The sequence below is a fragment of the Staurois parvus genome, unplaced genomic scaffold (assembly GCF_062004578.1).
Source record: "Staurois parvus isolate SC_StPar_1 unplaced genomic scaffold, SC_StPar_1.0 ptg000303l, whole genome shotgun sequence".
NCBI lineage: Eukaryota > Metazoa > Chordata > Amphibia > Anura > Ranidae > Staurois > Staurois parvus.
Window position 1 is genome coordinate 146,194 of NW_028318099.1, and position 22,582 is coordinate 168,775.

General features: G+C 39.4%; 1 protein-coding gene across 1 annotated transcript in view; it reads left to right on the plus strand.

The window, feature by feature from the left end:
- The window catches only part of LOC149457718 (uncharacterized), a gene marked incomplete at its 5' end in the record, with an annotated part of 276,029 nt that overhangs the window by 126,300 nt on the left and 127,147 nt on the right, over positions 1-22,582 (plus strand). Inside the window, 2 exons of the mRNA XM_089683111.1 lie at positions 10,491-10,706; positions 16,480-16,568. Of these exons, the coding sequence (XP_089539237.1) occupies positions 10,491-10,706; positions 16,480-16,568 (305 nt within the window). The remainder of the gene's footprint in view (positions 1-10,490; positions 10,707-16,479; positions 16,569-22,582) is intronic.

Genomic DNA, 22,582 nt, shown 5'->3' on the forward strand with positions numbered 1-22,582 from the left:
TCTGGACTACTGCAACTCCCTTCTCACCGGCCTACTTCGTCGCAGACTATCCCCGCTTCAGTCTATCCTGAACTCAGCGGCCAGACTCATCCACCTTACTAACCGCTCCGCATCTGCCACCCCCCTCTTTCATTCCCTCCACTGGCTCCCGATTGCCCAACGCATTAAATTCAAACTACTAACACAGACATACAAAGCCATTCTTAACACTGCCCAAAACTACCTCACCGCCCTGATACCCAAATACCACCCTACCCGTAATCTTCGCTCCTCATAAGACCTCCTACTTTCTAGCTCCCTGGTCTCCACCTCCCACGCCCGACTGCAGGACTTCTCCAGGACTTCCCTTATCCTCTGGAACTCACTACCCCAATCCATCAGACTGTCACCTACCCTCCTCACCTTTAGGAGCACCCTGAAAACCCATCTCTTCAGGGAAGCCTACCCCGCCCTCACCTAACTGCTGATCTCCTCCTACCACTCCATCCTCTACAGCCACTTCCTCCTGTACCGCTATCCCCTCCCTCCTAGATTGTAAGCTCGAAAGAACAGGGCCCTTGACCCCCTCGTGTATTGTATTGTGTCATGTACTGTCCCCCACTATGATGTACAGCGCTGAGCAAACCTTTTAGCGCTATATATATACTGAATAATAATAATAATAATTATGGGGGCTGGGGGGATGCTGCACAGAGAAGGTTTTTTACCTTTATATATAGACTGCATGAAGGTAAACCTTGAGCCTTTAGAACCACTTTAAATTACAGTTATCTTTTAAGTATTGGTGTCAGATTTTAATTAGGGATCGGGAGGTGTGGAGGTCTCTCTATGCATTTTCATTTGTTTTTAGTGCTTGGTACTGGGTTCTTGGTACCAAAAGCCAATGACTAAACCAGATAAACTGATCAGATACAGTATTATCTCTTCATTGATTTACTGCAGTTTTCTCAAACCTGATAGTATACCTTGGGTTTTCTGAAGCTTCACATCCCTTTATATTGTTCACTGCTTTATTCAATAATGGCCAGTAGCTTAACAAAGACTGCTAGCTATATGCTATATCTTTTCAAATGTAAGTTCAACCTGGTTTTGTATGTACATGATAGACCTCATGATAAAAGGATCACCAGGCCCTGACATCATAGAGAAACCACTGAATGAAAAACATTTGTGATTAACAGGAGACTACAAAGCCTACCACGGTATCATTGTTGTTTATTAATGTTTTGTTACTGGGCCAAAGTTGCAGTAAAAGAAGAACCGACCATCTGGCAAGCCTTAGATAAATGACCTGTGCAGAATTTTGTATAATGCTTGTAAAACCTTAAGCCATTTTGAATGTCATTGGAAATAATGTATCAACTGTATTGTCTAGCCAAGTAACAAAAAAGCACAAGGGAACATATTTTGTTCTGCAAATAAAATGTCACGCAGACAGAGAGCTATATAAGGTCATTGTTAAATGTCATTTTATCTTTGCTCTACACCTTTTTATAGATGCAATGCACCTTTTACTTAGAAGTGATTTAATTGATTAGGTATTTAATGTAAATGCATGTTAGGGCCTTGCTCTCGAATGTTACATGTTTGCTTCTAGAGGAATGTGAAAGTATAACTATATTAAGTGATGCCATTAATCATGGAAACATAAATGTAGGCTATACATATATTAAGTATAATCTGACACGTAAATCTGAAATAACACTTGTACGGTGTGCTTTTAGTCAGTAATGATAATGGCCACATATTGTGCACACTGTAAGGAAAGCATCGTAAATATATTGAACTTGAGAATGAGGATGTGCGAACTTGCCTGGGTTAGAATCATGGGTAGTTTCATTAAACATCCTCAAAATGCAGAAAAAAATTAACTTTTCCCTGAGCCCTATTGAAGTTTATGAGGGATGAATCTTGATGTTCAATTTTTACCCTTTGTGGAGCTAATAAACAAACTGCTGTAAAAAAAAAAAAAAAAAAAAAAAAAAGGCATAGGAAGCTGGGCCTTTCCATGATGGATATATGCCCAATGTAAAACCAAGCAAAACAATAACAAACAGCAGAGTGTAAAGCAGGGAGAAGGCCTTTTCATGAGACTTCAAGGGCCACAGTAAAGATGCACAAACCCTTTAAATTACAGGTTTGTGGGTTGTTTTCAATTTTCTTATTAAATATCTTTATTGAGCATAAGAAACTAACTGCATTAGTAAAGCTGGCTATACGTGGATTGAAATTAAGCTAGTTCAGCAGGGGACAGCTACATTTTGATCCATGTTTGGGCTAGCTGGTTGCTGTTAACCAGTCTGTTAGGTTTTTCCTGAATGATTAGTTCTGGAAACACTGATCATTGTGTTCTGCCCAAGAGGAAGGTTCCCTACCAACAGAACACAATAGCACTGCAGGAGAGGTTCCTCTTTCCACCTGGAATGTGTGGATGGGGGGAATCAGCCCATTCTTTTTTTTGTTCAACCCGCTGATTGAACAAAAAAAAATTTATAGTGTAACAAAACAAAGAAAATAAAGGAGAGGATACAGCTATAAGCAACAATGGGACACATTCCCACAAAACCTCAACAATAAGGAAAACATTACATTTACATGGGGTATTTTTATACATTTCAAAAATATCTGAACAATTTTAAAAAAAAAAGCAAAATGTACGGGATTACTGCTCAATCTTTTTTCTCACTGAGATTTTAACATTTGTTTATGTATTCACATATGAAGATGCACCCCAGAATAGGATGAGTGAATGAATGAATGAAGTAACCAATCAATCACTCTTTTGAATTAGACACCCCTGACACACTGTAAAGCCAGGATGGTGATACCAGCATCAGTCTGACACCCCATTTTATGGTCCTGTGTATATTCACGTTCAATATTTTGTTCCATAATTTTGGACTGAAAGAGTATATTTGGATGCTCTCATGCTGTATATCTACTGCTCTAATACCATAATAACCACTGGCTTGCTAAATGCTGTATGCAATTTTAATATGTGAATAATTGCAGGACCTCACAAATAATAATCATAATACACAATGAACTTATTACCTGTAAAGAAAACACAACAGCCAACTTCAAATTATGTATGTTCAAAAAAAGATCCAAAGTCATGCAAAAAGTCATTATAATGCATTGTCAGTCCACTGTTTACATCAACAAACAACCAGCCAGTGTTTGAGCATTAACAACATGTGTGTCCATGAAAAGACTCCCCCATTTTTTCTTTTTTCCTTTATATCAGAAATTATAATTTCTGCTATATCTGCGGTGAAATAACTTTTATCTCACAAAAAAGGAGGATAACAGGAATGATTAAGAAAGCCTACAACTTGTATTTTGGCTGCAAGATAGGAGACCAGGACAAGAGCTGGGCACCACATATATGCTGCAATTCTTGTGGGACGGCACTGGAGCAATGGTTGAATGGAAAAAAGGCATCTATGCCTTTTGCTGTGCCAATGATTTGGAGAGAGCCAACAGATCATGTTAGTAATTGTTACTTTTGTATGGTGCCTCCAATTGTAAAAGGGCTAAATAAGAAGAAAAAGTTATCTGTGCACTATCCAAATATTCCATCGGCAATACGTCCAGTTCCTCATGGAGAGGGGCTACCAATTCCTAAAGCACCAGAATCCTTCGTGGTTGAGTCAAGTGAGGAAGAACCTGAAGCGTGTAGTCACGTGCAGTTGTAAGAGATAGCCCTTTCCTCGAATACAAGAGAAAAGCCAAGAGAAGCAAAACTGACACAAACTGAAGACAAAACTAGTGAGAATCCTAAGTATTAAAATGATTCAACTTAGCTTATGGCTATAATTTTTCTTGGTAATCCTATGCAATATATTATGCCATTTAGGCTTTGTTATGTAGTCAATATCACTTGCTTTATATTTGTGGAAAGACATCTATCTATATAATTATTGTGCATTATGTAGTCATTACGCCTATAGTAGAAAACTTTCCGTTTACAGAAAAACTAGAGCCAATTGACAAATTTCATTGTTATATTTGAACTTAGAATGTGAAATTCATTAAGAAATGGATCCTTTTGTTTCCAAAACTGGCAAAAAATAAAAATTTGTTGAACAGTGTTATCTGCTTTATTCACACAAGTTCGAGGCATTACTGAGTAGCCTATATAAGCATAAAACGAAATGTAAAGACGCTGTCGAACTACAATCAGCTATAGATACTGCAGCTTTTATGCAGTGAAGTGATGCAATTAAAGGCTAATATTGCATCATCTCAGTATACATGCAATTTTCTATTGGTCACCAGTATCAATTGCGCAATATGCAGCTGAAGTTGCATCATAATTTTGAATGGCTTACGTCATTAAATGGGTGAATATATCATGGAAACTAGAGACAATCAACATTTTTTAGGGTCATTTTCATTTTCAGCACCCCAAAATTATGTAAGATTAGCTAATTTTATGCCCAAAACTTTTTACCTGTTGAACAGTGTAATTAAAGCATTTACCGCCATGTCACTTCCTACAGAGATGCAGTGCTATTTAAGGAAAATGACAGGACACTGTTTTTCTGTCTTTGAGTAACATTACATTTCCTTAAGGACTAACAGCTGCACTGTGTTTTGAAATTAATAGATGTATTCAAACAAAGATAAATGTAGTTATTTTTCTGAACAGAATTCTGTTAGTTTGCCCTTGAGCAAGAAATAACCTCAATTATTCAGTGTAAATGCAAAAAATGTCATGGGTCAAATCATTTATGCCAGCTTTACAGAATTATATTCTGTTGAAAAAACATTGAACTAGCAATTGTTTTGTTCTGACTTTCAGTGACTAAGTAAATTAAGTAGTCTTAATATTATTTCCTTATGTATTGACAGATTCTAATAACACTAGCACTTTTTATGGTCACTTAAAGTTAACATGTTACGTGAAAAAAAAATTGCCGACAGCCTCCTGAACATGGCAGTTGCTTGGCTGTCTAGATGTGAGTTGTTAATCCTAAACAGGAACAAAGATTAGGAGTTCTGACTTTCATTTTTCAGTAACATGCTTCCAGTTCAGTGAAAGTGTTAAAGAAAGAGGATTACCATGATAGCCAACAAGCACTTTGAGATGGAGTTCAGCTATTGCAACCTACATAATTTCTCACATGACAGGTTTTTTTCTGTGGTATTAAAAGTTTAGAAAAATATTTTTCCCTTTCGTTCATTGGAGGACACAGCTCTTGCTTGAGATCATCACTTATTGGTATAGTGCCTCCTGCAGGTGTATGACACTAGATACAGCTATAAAAAAAAGAGAGCCCAGGGGGTGGCTCCTGTTGATTACCAAGCCCCCCCCCCCCACTTTAGAACAACAACTAGAGTTATGACATAGAAATTTTATCCTGGACATTTTATTTACTTTGGCTTAACTTCATGCAATTCACTAGCTGGATGGCAAGCCAAATACTATAGATCCTGATTGATCACATGCAATTCCTTTCCATGTGGAGATTTGGCTGCAATGGCCAAATGACCTTTGGGACAGCTTGTGGGGTTTTTTTTTTTTTTTTGCTCTGGGAGTGCACATACTGGTCGAAGGGCCAGCCGAATGGGAGATAACAGTGTCCCCCATAAAGGCCAACGTGTGCCATTGGTTTCCTGCCATGTTTCAGGTGGATGATTGGGAACTCAGGTGGCATTGGAATGGAAATTCTCTGTATGGTGGTAAGTCGTTTTTTTCCCTTCTTGTACACCCCCCACACCTCCTTCTTTTCTGTCTTCGGTGGGGTAATGTAATTTTATTGAGGTATGTGGAGGCCTCAGAGTTCCCCCTAAGATGGACTTATCATTGGAACTGGAAGGGTGGCTCTTTGGCTGTGTAGAGTGCTGCCCGTTATGGCATGGTGAAGGAGCACTGACCCTTTATGGGATGTTGATTTTGCCACAGACCTCTCCATTTATAGTATGTAGGGTACTTTGCCCTGGGAGGTTAGGTCATAAGAATTTGGCCATCTTGGTTAAGGGCTTCTACCCTCACCAGAGGCAGAAATGTCTGAAGACAGCAATGGCAGAAATGCCATAAGGCAATGTACAAGCTTCCAGCTTTATGACCTACATGTGCAGTTTTACACTGCCGCACTAGATTAGCTGAACAAAGGATGCTGCCAGGTCAGAGCTACCTATAATGTTGGGTGTTTGTCATTTCCCCTGATGGAGGATCCTAACCCTATTCTGGTATAGCTTTGTGGACATTGTTATCAAAGATGAGGAGTCAGTCCTCCATGGTGGCATTCAGGACGGGTATCTACTTTTTTCCCCCAAATCTAATGCCAGGTGAACCCTTCCCCACTCCCAGCCTTGGGTATTCTGGGGTAATCCTCATCCTTGGACTCCCTGGTGTCCATTTTGGAAGGTTTTGTAGGATGGGTAGAATGTGTATTTTCATAGTCATGGCCAAGTTAATTGATTCCAAGGTCTTCTCAGTCTTCTCAAGTAGAGAACACAGTGAGGTTGATCTACTAAAACAAGAAAGATGTTGCAATCAGATTATAAATTATGTTTGCTCAATTAAGCTTTGACAAAAATTTGGAAGATGATTGGTTTTCTATGCACAGCTACACCAGGTTTTGCACTCACTAGTTTTAGTAAATCAACCCCATTTAAGGCAGGCAAAGAAAAGTCTGATACAGGATCAATCTCCTTGAGGAGTGAGTCCTCATCAACCCAAAGAGAAGTGGTGTAGATTCTAATTAGGTTGGTCAGAGATTGTGGACATCCCTCAGCAGCATCTGATGCGCCAGCATCTAATGTGCTATTATTTATTTGGATAAGGCAAAAGTATAAGTATAAGGCAACATGTTCCACCAAGGTTTCTCCCTGCCACTTATTCTTTGAGGATTTTATCTATAAAGGAGGTGGAAGTCACTGACATTTGTTTTGTGATGCTTTCTGGTCCATGACCCCTTTAATGAGGAGTTAACCAAAAAGTGGGTGGATCCTTTATTGTATTGATTAAACAGGACTGCAGTTATGCTGGTGAAAATGCTTCTTTTTTAAAAAATCTCACAGTTTGGAAGGTGGAAGCAGTCACTAGATCTATGCACACAGTTGAAGGATCATTGCTGCATCTGGTTTAGCATTGGTGCTTGTTTCATAAATCTTAACAGAGCAGGTAAAACTCTTACAAGAGTGTCCAATGAATGAACATGTTTATTTAAATTTGACTGAGCAGTTGATACAAGGATTGAAGTATGTTAGTGGTGTAACATTATGCTCAATATCCTTGGTCTCTAGGCTGCCAGCTTTGGAGCTGCAGCTCAAGTGTTGGTTGGCCATCCACACAACTAGGAACGCTCTTACTGATCTGTCATATACAAGGGATTGACTTTTTGGTAGAACGCTGTTTGAGATTTTGAGGAACTTTAATGGAGGAAAAAGTACCTTCTTGCCTCAGTTCAGGATTGCCAAGGATTTATGTTGTAAATCTTAGTCTATGGTTTCAGCCTATCAACATTCTTTTTTTTTCATTTATGAAGTAAATTTAGGACAATGGAACTAAGCCCAAAAAACTTGTTTCATTTGAAAGGGATAGGTGCCTCTGGTAGCTCACCACTGTCCCTGTAATTATGTGGCCAAGGATTCCTGGTGACATCAGTAGGCCCTAGGGACACAGCAGGTGCAAGCACCCACTGCTTCCTTAGCAACCAGTGACAGTGGAATACTGTGAAAGCATTAGAAATACTAATTCTCTATCTAACTTTCGTCTCCCACGTAACAGGAAGCCAAGTAGGCAAAAGTTTGGTCTGAACTTAGGCTTCTCGGACAAAAGAAGTAGTTCATTCTGCAATATACATTTATTGATAGGGTTATATAATATATATATATATAGCACACAACCAAAATTTACAACCCAATGTACAATGTACTGTAATTATACATGATATTTAAAAATTCTTTTGTATCCCAGGATAAAGAGAGACAGCACAACATGGTAACAATTCATTGCATATCTCTACTCTTTTCTGTACAGTGGCTATTATAAGGCAGGCCATATTTGATGTGACTGTCTTTCCTGCAAAGGGTCATCAGTGCTGTTGGGAGGAATCCCTCCCATGGAACTATTGTGCTCCCTTGGCAGGAGGGGCACAGGGAGCCATCCCTGCTGAGAGAACACAGTGATTATTGCTAATGGCTATAGCTGCTGGCAATAATCACCTGCAAAAGTCCAACATGCTGCGTGTACCCAAGTCGATTGGTGCATACAATCAGCCTGTCCATAGATGGTTTGAATCTTGGCTGGTTTTTGCTGAACCAGCTAAGAATTAATCCATCTATAGATGGCTTAAGATGCAATTGGTCACTACAGCTTGCAAATGTACATGGGGCACAGCCTGATTGGAGGAGCTAAATAACGTTGCTGTTTACAACCCATATGAGATGAAATAAGCACACAAAACAATTACCAGGCCTTTGAAGTAGAAAGAGTCACAAAGAATTGAGAAGCTGGAAGTGGTATAATTTGTGGAGAAACACAATGAATAGTTTAAATATATTCCCATTTTAGGTACAGTATTTTTCCCAGTCAAAAATGCCTAATGAATATATTACACATGCACAACTTTATATAGTAACAATACCAAGCTGTAACTATTTAATTATTTCTTTTGATCTGTATTGGAATGTATCCTGATGATTTACACAATTAGTTAAGAGGAAAAGCTACATTCTGTACCTTTTATGGTTACATTCACTCTGTGTTGTATGCAAAAGATCATTCAACATGGAGGGGGTTATTTACTAAAGCTGGAAGTGCAAAATCTGGTGCAGCTCTGCATAACAACCAATCAGCTTCCAAGTTTTATTGTCAAAACCTAATTGAACAAGCTCAAGTTAGAAGCTGATTGGCTAACATGCACAGCTGCACCAGATTTAAAGTGCATCAATTTTAGTAAATCTACCCCACGGTGTCCTTTGTGAGATGCATCCTAGTACTATCTAGGGAATTTGGGCAGTCATACTGCAACACCCTGCCTCACCAGTTTGTGAAGTAAGCTACTTTGCACACTAATCTGAGGGCAAAAACCTGTCACCAGTGCTGCCTGTAGGCTCCCTTCAGCTGCTTTTTTTCCACAGTTCTTTACTTACAATCAGGGGCGGACTGACAACTCATGGGGCCCCCGGGCAATAGGGGATCATGGGGCCCCTGTGTCCTTGCCCAAACTCAAAAAAGCCTATGAAAAAGGTACCAGGGGCATCTCATGGAGCCCCCTACTGACCCCGGGCCCCTCGGGCAGTGCCCGAGTTTCCAAATGGTCAGTCCGCCCTGCTTACAATGCATTGTTTCACACTGGTTGATTTACTAAAACTGGAGAGTGTACAATCAGTCTCCAGTTTTGTTTTTTCTTTAAGTTTAATTGAACAAGCTGAAGTTAGAAGCTGATTGGCTACCATGCACAGCTGCACCAGATTTTGCACTCCCCAGTATTAATAAATAAACCTCACTGTGTCTTTGTATGGGGATGCTTCATCATTTCAGAACTGTTCACCTTATGAACTGTGATCTGATGACTGCTGGCGTAATGATCAAGAAGCAGCAGGGGAGGTACAGATACCATAGCTCCAAAAAATAAATGAAGCTGAATCAGGGAAAACCTTGCACTGCATTTCAAACAAGGACATCAGTCAACAGCATAGTATGATATCCCAAAATCTCATTCAATCACTCATATGAACTGGCAGTTAAGGGACAGCAGTGCCTTAGATTATCTTACACTGCTCTTATACATCTATTAGGCTCCAGGCACAGAAGTCCCTATGTACAAAAAGTGTTCTGCTATTTTTTAGGAGAAATTCCTGGCAGCACATAGATGTTTCAAGGTACTGATTACACAGGCTACACATTATGCAAATTGTGCAGCATGTTTGGCCCTTTAGCTAGTTGCCCAACCGAAATCCTTTCATTGAAAAATCAAAGTAGCTGGATGGAAAATTGTCAGGAAACAGCAGCAATTGATCTTTCAGTATTCTGACAGATGCTGTTGCTAGCTGCCAGAATACCATAGCCTCAGTGGGAGATTTGTCTGTCTGCACTGTATAACATGGATGGAGGAATCTGTTTGATTGGATAAAAAAAAATCTGACTGTTTATGACCAGCTTTAGTCACAATTAACAATTTTAGATGGGTCCTAGATAAAAAAAATCTTCACTTTTTGAGTTCATTTGGAAGCACTTGGTAAGGTTCAAAAGGACTCTCCAAGAACTTCCTTACAGCCACAGTTTAAACGCACTCTGACAAGAAAGGAAACAGGATAAAATCTGCTTGTGGTAAATGACCCCATAGACAACTTAATTCAAGTATCTTTCATCTCTCTATGTCAAAGGTACTTACAAATGCTAGTTTGGACCTCTTGTTGGTCCTTTAATGCGGAAAGTGGTGGCATAACCATGAGGGGAAACATAATTTTAGGTTGTATTAAAGAAAAAACAACTACGTATACTTTTATGTATCATTCTGTTCTCGTTTCAGACTACAGATAAAGACACTGGAAACTACAGCAGTAACAGCTATAAACTAGTTATACCAACAATTAAAGATGGCAAAGAAGGTTTTGTGATTGAATTCTACAGTGGTGTCATCAAAACAGCAATGCTCTTCAAGAACATGAGGCGGTCTTATTTTAAATTTGAAGTGGTTGCAACAGATGATTATGGAAAAGGTTTAAGCGGCAAGGCAGATGTAATTGTAAGTACACTTGCAATATTGCAGTGTGTTTTTTTCTCATTACTATAATGACAAAATAAAACCTATATGTGGAGCTGCACAATGTTACACATGGCAGAACAGAACCAAGTCAGGGTTCATCTAATACAGATTACAGTTCTGTCTTTGCTCAGGGTTTATATGTTTTTTCCAGCTTAAAATAAAAAGTCCCCTTTGTAGTGGATGCACTTCTTTTGATGGCCTGAGGTACATTCATTGTGCACTGTCAGAAATTAATTACACATTAATGGACACTAAATTATGTAAATTCACTGTTGCGTTTTTCTTGAATTAATTGTAATTTGAGGGTCAAAACTTAAAATAGCTTAAAGAGACCCTGTCATAAGCTTGAAATTTTTCAGGTAAAAAGGAGAAAAAAAATCAGCATTTTAAATTGCTTACTTCCTTTACAATAAATGTTTTTTTTTTCTAATTCACGTAATGCATTTTAAACATTTACATATTCTGGGAAAAGTCAGTTCCCTAGCAATTCCCTCTCCTCTTGCATGTCATAGCCCTCTCCTCTTCTGGGAGTGTCTAATTACTTTCTGCTGGTCCAGCTCCTTCATCCCTCCCTTCACCTCCCTACTCCCTGCATGTAGACCAGCAACAAACTCAAAACTTTTTGAATGTCTACACGAGGGAGACTTACTCAGGTAAAAAAAATGCAAGAAATACATCACAACACATGGAAAGATTTGTGCTTTTGGAATTAATGGTCTTGTCACAGGGCCTCTAAGTATTGAAGCCCATTTACAGTTAAAGGGATTGTAACTTTTACAGCATAGTGGAGCTCAAAAGTAAAATTAACTGGAGTGCAATAAATCTTGCACAGGCTGACAACATAGGAAAAAAATGAGAATAAGGTTACAAGATCTAAGGATGAATATAGGAGTCCCAAGCACAGGAAAAAAAACTGCAAAGACTGCTAAGGGTTCATGTTCATGGGTAAGCTAGTCAAATCTTGAATTTTTCCATTTAAATGTATGCATTTTGCATTTCAATGGAACGTTCAAAAGGGTTGATTTACCAAAACAAATAGACTGTGAGGTTTATTTATTAAAGTTGGAGAGTGCAAAATCAGGCTCACTCTTGAATAGAAACCAATCAGCTTCCAGGTTTCATTGCCAAAGCTTAATTGAACAAGCTGCGGTTAGAAGCTGATTGGTTTCTTTGCAGACGTGAGCCTGATTTTGCACTCTCCAGTTTTAGTAAATAAACCCCTGTGCACTTTGCAAGTGCAGTTGCACTCATTTCCAACACAGTTTAACCTCCCTGGCGGTATTCCCGAGTGTAGCTCGGGGTAACATTTCAGTACCAAAAGCGGTAACCCCGAGCTACACTCGGGCTTACCCTGAGGCACTGCTCCGGCAAGTGTTCTTCACTTACCTTACCCTGCGCTCCCACGATGTGTCCCCTGCAGCGTCCCCGGCCATCTCCTCCGGCCGATGCCGGCATCCGGCTTCTGTGTCCTGTCCCTGTGACGTCGGGACGTACGGGCGCCGCAGCCGCCGGCGGCGGGAAATTTAAAAATTTTAAAAAATGTCATTTTTTTTTTTTTACTTTTTACATAGTAAAACATTGCTGTCTCAACCAATTTCACATACATATTGTCCCTAGTGCTTTGTCCTGCGCCCTGCCTGCATTTTGTCTGTTCTTTCTGCCTGGAAACTGAGAAATGTCCATGGCGTCCAAAAAGTGTCCCTTTAGGTCAAAAGCGGTTTAGATCAGCTAGAGAACAGCGATAGTAAATCAGAACCACTTGCAGAATTGAGTGATAATGATTCGTGGGGGAAATTCGTCATCAGACACTGAAAACGATTTTGCGACTGAGCTCAGCAATGTGCGAACTTGGCGCTCTATTTCACATTTCAGTGTTTTTGGTTTGATTATATTATTGAATTAAATTTTTTATTATTTTTATATTATTTTTATGATTATTTATTAAATTATAATTTATGATTTTGTGTTTCAAATTTTATCATACCCGGGATGTTTACTAGACTCTTGTTCGGACAGATTTCAGTGAGTTTTTCCTAAAAATTACAGCCTACAATAAAAAAAATACATATTTCCATGCAAAAAAATGGTACCGCTTTCAGCACCAAAAATCTGAAATAATCATACCGCCAGGGAGGTTAATGGAAGCTGTGAAGCTTTGCTGATTTGCATTATGTGTAAGAAAAAAATGCTATTTTTTTATTTTTCCTTGCACCTCATTGGGTATTCTTTACAAAGTGAAGATTCACTACATTCACTAAGCTCTGGGGAAAATGAGTACAACTGCATGTGTGCAGTCAATTTGATTTTAGTAAATTAACCCCAGTGTTTCACAAGAAAATATTGCATTTAAACTGCTTTGCCTGCTGTTCAGATGCACCTTAGTTGGGCATTCTGCATCCAAAGAAATGCAACACACCACAAAGTAGGTCAAATGCAGCCTCTGAACTGCCATGTCTGTAGCTTAACTAAAGTCAATGGAACTTTGCTGACCTGAATTTGACTTACTTTCCAAACGCACATCAACAGACAACAGAGGCCCTAATGTAAATACATGAATTGAAATAATAATCACAATACTGGGGTTCAAATGTAAGCCCCTACTTCTGTAATTTCAAAATATGTGTGGCAGCTCAAAGGTTAAAGTATAGGGTGATTAAGCATCTTAAAGCAAACACATAATTATCCTAATATGTAGTGTGAATCAATGAATAACATGATTAATTTGTGATTACGTCTGGTGCATTTTTACATCTTTCATACATCAAAAAAGTAAAACGGAATTTTACTAGAAGCAAATTAACTTCTAAATATTTCAGCCCCTGGGTTTATCAAGCTGTTGTATGATTTGACCTAAAGTAATCATTTCTATGAGTCCTTGGAGTTTGAAAAAATTATCCAGTATTAGGCTGTAATATAAAGAAAATCTAATGGCAGTACAAGTTTCAGACATTTTTTCCATTTCAGAAACTTGCATGGATTAGGTGGCCATTTGTAAATCTTACATTGCTTTCAAGACAAGAAACCTATTAATTCTTTTCATGTCTGGAGCTTTCAGAATATCTTAGCTTTCAGGTTGAAAAGCAATTTTGTTTTCTAGCATGACAGCATATCATGTGTTACCTAAGTACGGGTGGCTTGTCAAAGCTATTGATCCCATTGCAAAGAATTGAGCTTGGCATTCTTGAAGTCCAGCTTCCTAGAGAGAGAGTTTGAAGTCATTCCTTATAAAGTAAAACCCTTGGACTAAAAATTAAATGTTATTGCTTGTGTTTGCACTTGCAACTAGAAATAGGTTTTTGGAATTTAAAACAAACAAGATCTTTTTTTTCCACTCAAATGGATTGAGAGATAAAGAAGAGCTCAAACATATGTATTTAAAAGTTTCTCTCAGTAACGGGTGAAATACAAAGAGTTGTTTGTCTTTTAAAATATGTGTTGTATATTTTACCATCTGAAAAATAGTAACCATTTTTTCCTCAATTTAAATTTTGTTTTGGTATCCAAGGGCTTTCCACAAGCAGATCAGGAAAAAATAAATTATATTGTTAAAACATGATACAGTTTCAAAACGCATACAACAAAACATTTTACATTGCTACCTGTATTCATATTTTTTTTATAAAACTGTGCAATGCCGATAGGTCCATTTTTTAGCCAAATTCATTTGTGTTTTGGTTTTTTATTTACAAGCTCATACAGGGGCTACTCTAGAAAATATATTAAACAATGTACGCTATGATCCTCATGTATTAGCACTACTTGCAATACTTTGAGCCACTAACTGGAGCATGAATTCAGATCAGGTCAGTGGGGATATCCTCCAAGTTCATTTGGATTCCTTCAATGCAACCTTGTCACTTCCCTAACAAAATAGCTCCTTGTAAAAAGAGAGGAAGAATACCCTAAGGAATACATTATTAATGAAGTGGTCAGTTGGAAGAACCATGACAGCCCTCAGGGGACATGTTATGCCACAAACCCAGAAGCTTTATAGAAGCAGCGTCCAGAGCTCTGCAAAAGTGAAGATTTTCACCACACAACCTGCAAGAAAGGTGAATATTCCTCTTCTTTTGAAGGGAGTTTGTATTTTAATTTTCTTCAAGAAAGCAACAGGGTCATTATAAAGGAGAGGAACAGCCAAAGCTCTTTTCGCAATTCATTCGGCACTCCTGTGACCCATTTTCAGCTAACAGCAGGCTGAAGCATGCTGTCTGCTGACGTCATTCAGCCGGTCCATCCTGGGGAAAGATCCAAACTTTAAAGTCGGGATCAACCCCGTAGTCTGGAGCGAAACCTGCCTCTGCCTCTCAGCAAGCCACTGAGAGCCTAAGCCAGCCTCTCCCTCTCCCTCCACAGCCCAGTGCTCCCCAGTGAGCATGGGGGTGCACAGAGCAGACAGCGGTGACTAACAGTCACCGCTGTCTGCTCACAGCAGAGGCTTCCCTAGTGTTAGTGTCACCCGGTGCAGTAACACTTGGTGTCACCCCTCCAACGATCCCCGCAGGATGGCTCGAATCTGTGGATTGAGCATAATGGATCGGAGTCCGATTCATTGTGCTCCCCAATCCGCAGATCCAATCCATCTTACTTGGATTGTTGGCCTGCAACCTATATGGTGTTAACTGATCTTTCAACACTGGTCCAGTCTGCACATGCTCAAGAAGTGATGTCAGATGGAGGAGGTTCCTGCTATCATGGCCACATTTCCTGGTTACAGACAAGTCCCGGATCTTGCACCTTACCTAGATCAGTTAACCCCGTATAGGTTGCAAGCTGACGATCCCCGCAAGATGGATCAGATCTGTGGATTGGGGAGCATAATGGATCGGACTCTGATCCATTATGCTCAATTCACAGATCTGATCCATTTTGCGGGGATCGTCAGCTTGCTTTAAAATTTTCCTTTTCGTGGAGTGGGTCCGGTGTCACCCTGTGCAATAGGTGTCAACCGGTGTGGCGCGCAGCCCCTGTACCCGCCTAGGGACGCCACTGGCTCATAGATAAAATAAAAGTTGGCAGTAATTGGAATTATGTTCTAAAATGAAGAAAAAGAGTGATCTGGCCTGAGCTTTCTTAACATATTAATATACACTAGTAAAATACTACAGCCTTCACAGCTGAACTCTCTTCATTGCATTAATATGTCTTCTATGAACTAAAAGTCCACTTCAGGTTTAGGAGCATTCAGCTTTGTGTTATTTAGGGTTTAGATGAACCATATAAAAACATGTAAATAAATGTATGTCTTCAGTGACTATTAAACAGTAGGGGTGATTTACTAAAACTGAAGGGTGGAAAATCTGGTACAGCTCTGCATAGTAACCAATCAGCTACCAGTTTTATTATGCCAAAGCTTAATTGAACAAGCTGAGGTTAGAAGCTGATTGGCTACCATGCACAGCTGCACCAGATTTTGCACTCTCCAGTTTTAGTAAATCAACCCTATTGTGTGCTTTTTAGTGCAAGATCTGAACATGAAAAAGGTTCCAGAAGAAGAAACTTCATTTGCTTCTAAACTGAACATAAGCAAAACAAGTCACATTTAAAAGCACTGTTTATGGTGCAGCTCACATTTCCAACAGTTGTGTTTGCTGAAAGAAAATCAAGGCTTCCAAGCTCCTACAGCTTTCAGCACAAATTAGTAATTATTAGGTTACATTGCCTACTATGAGATGAGAACTCATATATCAACTTTTATACTAACATAGATAACCTTCAAGTTCCAATGGATTTTCTTGTCTATATTTTTCAGATTTCTGTGGTTAATCAGCTGGATATGCAAGTTATTGTCTCTAATGTCCCTCCTACAGTCGTGGAAGAAAATATAGAGGATCTTATTAGGTAATTTATTATATTTGCAATGAAAATAGTCCTTCGCTGTTAAAGATGCTGAATTGCATAGACACCAAAGAAATTCTCACAGAGCATCTCACTGCATATTTGCATATTATGTTAAAACTAGAGAACATGTTACCACATGCAACCAAGCTGGGCACAATTCTGTATTTTTAGTGCAGTAATTAAAAGCAAGAGATCATATTTCCTGGGTTAATGAGATGAACTCTTCTTATTCTGAAATCTTTAGTGCTTGTCACAGCTGTTGCATGTACTGCAGATACTAAAATTGATAACCATGTCATAAATTCCAAGTATATGTAGTGGGTTACTTGAAACGCATGTCACAATTTTGCTGTAATTGCCTAGTGTTGTTTCATGACTTGCATAATCTGTTTACAGAAATGTTAGGTTTGCTAACTGACAGGATCTTTCAACCACTGCACTTCAAAAGATAGTTATCTTTTTGATCCACTCTGCCTCATGCTTACCTGAATTGGAAATACATGGCCTGCAGGAAGTCCTGTACCATCACGCCAAATTCTCTTAGCTCTGTCCATGCTGGTGCTGTTGAATCCCATGGACTTCTATGGAACAGCTTCCCAATACTTGAGGCCCTTGGCATATGTAGCTAGATATAATTTCCTTGGGGTTAGACTGCATGGGTGAGGCAAAGTAAAAGAAGATATCTGTCATAGGCTTTATAGATTAAGTGCCTTGGTTGTCTAATTTAATATGGGGGAGGGTAGTCACTTTGTGCCAGGAAGATAGAAAGAACATTTATCCTTCTAGCCTATGAAAACACTTTACCCATACTGTAAAGCCCAACTCTGGGAATTACAAAAGAAAACTACCTGTGCAGTTGTTTTTAAACTGTCTCTTTAAAATTTTTTATCAACTTTATTACTATTACAAGGGATTAACAACATTCCTTGTGATAGTATGAGCAGTGACAGGTACTCCTTACTGAGAGATCTGGGTCTATCAGACCCCATATCTCTCCTCTGCCCTCAAAAGCATCTGATCAAGCTGAGATTGGTCTAATTAGATGCTTTACAAACCCTTAACAGCAAAGAGATGATCTAGGAATGGAAGTTCTTCCTTCAACTCTATGGTATTCCATCCTGACCACCCATTTCAGTCTTGGGCTCCCAGGTGGAAATAGAGAGCCTGGGAAGGCAACAGGTGGAGGTGGGGGGACTTGTAAAAGTGATCTGATGGCTGAAGCTGCAGCCATGATCCTGGTAGAACCACTCAAAGACAAGGATAGACAGGTACTGTATGTCCTGTTGTGAGAAGTGAATAAATACAGCTTTATTCAAAACTAAACAAAAAAAGTGTTGGCTAATTATGCTTTATTTTTCCACTTCTTGAACTTTTTCATTGATATCAAGACAACATTACCTTTTATTTTTTCTCTCTCCACAGCTGGTTTCTGGCAGTTTATTGCTGGCTGCAATGTTTCTGATTGAAATGTAGCTAGTTACCCAAAGCAACTGCTGATGATTATTTCACACCAGTAATTAATTATTTAGCATAGCAGAAATCAGAGGCAGGCATTAAACAGACTGCCTACAAATCTGATTCTACACTTTACTAAAAAATAAGTTATTAGGAAAATTACTTGTCACACAATTTAATTAAAAAATAGTCATGAATTATAAAACAGGCACTTAAAAATAGTTTTCTCAATAAAGCTAAGAAAATGCCATGTATCCAGCCTGAGCTGTTTTTTTTTTTTTTTTTTGACTGGTCTTCAAAATTTTGGCTGTGCATTCAGCATAAAAAGAGAGGTGCTTGGAGAAAGTGCCTGATGGCATTGCATTTTCTTTTCTACCAGAAAAGGAGCTTTTTTTTTTTTTTAAATTTAGCCTGTACAACATATTGAGAAAAAGAGGGCTTTTGCATTATATTACTAATACATAATATACAAAAAAAAAAAAAATAGGCTTCATATTTTTCTAACCTGTAGTCTGAAAACTCTGTAAAATTGAGTTTGTCGTAAATAAATTTCACAACATACCTACTTTATAAATTCAGCTGCAAACTAAAAGAACAAATATTGGAAAAGTCATGTTCTGAAACCACAGCTCATCAAACATTGTTGGAATTGATTTTATTTGTAAAATGTAGTCATAATGTGTGGTATGCAGCTTGCATAAATACTGCCTCTATAATTTCAAAGTCGTGTTATAAACCTTGAGTGCATTTTACACTCACATCAAAGGAAAATGCTGAAGTTGTTGTTGCTGATCATTCAAGCATGTAGCATTATTTATTAGTATACATTAGTGCAATACAAGCATCCTACAAGGTATTAGAAGGTATAAAGTTTATGGTACACTGACTAATGACTGGCTTGCATTTAAAGTTATCACAAGACATGGGGGAGATTAACTAAAACGTGAGAGTGCAAAATCTGATGAGCTGTGCATGGCAGCTAGTCAACTTCTAACTTGTTCAATTAAGCATTGACAAAAAAACCTGGAAGCTGATTGGTTTCTATGCACAGCTGCACCAGATTATGCAGTTTTAGTAATACAACTGTTTAATGCAGAACATAGATGGGTCGAAAATTGGCCGATTTTTCGTCCGAAAATAAAATCGGACGATTTTCGGATTGTTAGTGGGTAATAGGTTGGCCGTTTTTCGGTATTTTGGCAGATTTGTTTTATTGGTAAAGTTTGAAAAAGATTGGCCGATTTTGCCAATCGGCCAATTTTCACGGCAATGATGGACAAATCGGCCGATCTTTTTACCGATAAAAAATCTGCGCATGAGCAGTGACCTGCAAGAGGAAGACAAAAAGAAGAAGAAAAAGAAGAAGAAGAGGAAGAAGATGAAGAAGATGAAGAGGATGAAGTAGAAGAAGAGGATGAAGAAGTAGAAGAAGAGGATGAAGAAGAAGAAGAGGATGAAGAAGAAGAAGAGGATGAAGAAGAAGAAGAAGAGGATGAAGAAGAAGATGAGGAAGAGGATGAAGAAGAAGAAGAGGATGAAGAGGAGGATAAAGATGATGAAGAAGAAGAGGATGAAGAAAAAGATGAGGATGAAGAAGAAGAAGAAGAAGAGGATGAAGAAGAAGAGGAAAAGGAAGAAGATGAAGAAGAGGAAGATGAAGAAGAGGATGAAGAAGAAGATGAAGAAGAGGATGAAGAAGAAGAAGAATTCCAGTCTGGCAAAAAGTGTCCCTGCAGAGAGCTCCGCTATTTCTTTGACATTTATAGCGGTTGCAACAATGTATCTATTTGTTTCCGAATAAAAACATCTGTATCCGAAATGGATACAAATAGATACAATGTTGCAGCCGCTATAAATGTCAAAGAACTGTTAAAGAAATAGCGGAGCTCTCTGCAGAGACACTTTTTGCCGGCTGTAGATGGGATGAAAATCTGCCGATTTTTTTTTTTACTGTTCCTGGTAACGTCGGACGATTGAACGACCGATTTTTTTAAAGAAAAATTGGCCGGTTTTCTCCCCATCTATGGCCTGCATAAGTTACTGTATAGTTGTAGAGAACAAATGTACATGCTTTCCTGCTATGGATACAGTATGTACATGACTCTTACCCTAGGTTTACACCTAACCATTTTCCGCAGCATTTTGCAGAAACGCTCTACAGTCCATATAACATGATTTTCTATGAGACATGTTCACACTTTTCACCCAGTGTGTTTTTTGGAAAGGGTCAGGGGCTTTTTTGAATGCAAAAAGTTGCATTTTTGGTTCTATAGATTTCAATAGAAATGCTGCAGAAAAGCATTTAGTGCATTTTTGCTGTGTTTTTGATGTGTTTTGCAGTTTAAATCCGCTTAGCAACAAGAAAAAAAAAAGCAAAACATGGAAAACATGCATGTGCAAAAACACAACGCAAAATGCAATGCAGCAATGGATCAAACGCAAACTGCATAGGTGTGAACCTAGCCTAAAGCTCACAGATAATATCAGCATCTCCTCCTGTATGTGTGCTTTGTTTCCATAGCTCTTCATTACTATATCATGGCAATACTATCATACTGTCATCAATATTTAACTTTTTTCAAAAGAGCTAAAAATGCTTGTGAACAAAGTCACCTTATGCTTATGTAATAGAGTCTAGTATATCATGCAAAATTATCATTTTTCTCTTGGCCTGCATATGTCAAGCACTATTTCTTGTTCAAAGGTTTTATTGAGAATAACACATCAGTGTATAGGCATTGACAGTGCTCGATCCAATGTGCCATTCAATACGCTCAGTAGACATCAGGATGACAATTTTACAAATTGTACTACATGTACAGTACTATTGATGTTAAACAGAATATGACATTTACATGGAGCTCATAAAGGATATAAATGGCATACAGAGTTTTTCCTACTTCCAGGAGAGGTAATACATTTAACAGCTCCAGAATTCTCTGTTGGGAGCGATAGATACTGAGCCTTCAGTATAAAGTCAAAAATAGAAGATAGGATAAAATTAGAAAAGAGAATAGAAAAGAGAAGGGGAAGAAAGGGGGGCGTCTGGAGTCACTCACAGGTCAGGAGGAGCCCAAGCCCTAAGAGCGAGAAACAGGTTTACCTGTCCTGCAATGGGTGATCAGGGTGACAAGCACAATTTAAAGGATAGGTTCACCTTTTGGACAATGTTACATGTTCCCAGGGGCATCCCTAGGGTTGGTGTCACCCAGTGCCGGAACACTTGGTGACATTCCCTTCAACGATCCTCGCAGGATGGGTCGGATCTGCGGATTGGGGAGGATAATGGATCGGAATCCGATCCATTATGCTCAATCCTCAGATCTGATCCATCCTGCAGGGATCGTCGGCTTGCATTAAAACTTACCTTTCCGTGAAGCAGGTCTGGTGTCACCCCATGCAAAAGGTGTCACCTGGTGCATAGGAACACCACATCTGCCTAGGAACGCCCCTGCATGTTCCACTCATGGTGGAACATGTAACATGCTCCAGCAGCTGCAGTCTCTCCCCTTCTCCCTGCCATTGACAGCGGCTCCGCCCACATGGCCACATCATTCATTCAGTTTCCTGTGAATGACTTGAACTACAAGTACCGGCAGCCTTTGTGGCTGATGGCTTGTAGTTCTGAATGAGAAGTCGCTGATGAGCAGCCTCATAGTTCATGCACACGCCCTGCAGCTTGTAAATAGTCAGTCCATATAAAGGTATGGGTTGAAGGCTGCAGGAGTGATCTACTGATCATGGATACAATGCTTTCCAGGCTCCAGGGGGGAAAATAAAAGAAAATTGAATGACAGATGCTTACTGTAATTTTCCTTGCCTGCTGAGCTCCATGTCAGCACAGCTGGCGGGGGGGGGGGGACTGTACTACAGACCAGGGGCGGACTAACAACTCATGGGGCCCCCGGGCAATAGGGGATCATGGGGCCCCTGTGTCCTTGCCCAAACTCAAAAAAGCCTATGAAAAAGGTATCAGGGGCATCTCATGGGGCCCCTACTGACCCCGGGCCCTCGGGCACTGCCCGAGTTTCCAAATGGTCAGTCCGCCCCTGCTACAGACTGTAGTATTAGATGGACTAGGTTTTAACAAAAGATTAAAACCTAAAGGTTTAAGCCAAATGAGTAAAAGATGACCATTGTAAGCACCCCTGTCACTGTTAAATGGTTTGTGCTTAACCCTTGTATGTGAAATTTAGCAAGCCCTAAAGTATTGGCACACTAAGGCTACGTTCACACTAGCGTTGTGTGCAGGTGGCAGAGAGGCGTTTGGGAAGCGTTTTTACCGCTTCCCAAACGCCTCTGACAATTCTGCACATTGCAGCACATGGTGCTGTTCTAACAGAAGCATTAGCGTTGCGTTGCGGCAAAGCGGATGCCTCTGGTCGAGTCAGGAGGCGTTGAAGCCTCCTATTCTAGTCTATGGTGCCGCTCTGCAAACCCCCGGCCGAAACTCCACGCAGTTGCGGGGAGTTTGCGGAGCGGTAACACCATTTAAACTTCATTATAGGCATTTTTAACGCTCGGCAAACGCCTAGCAACCTCCGCTAAACCGCGCATGC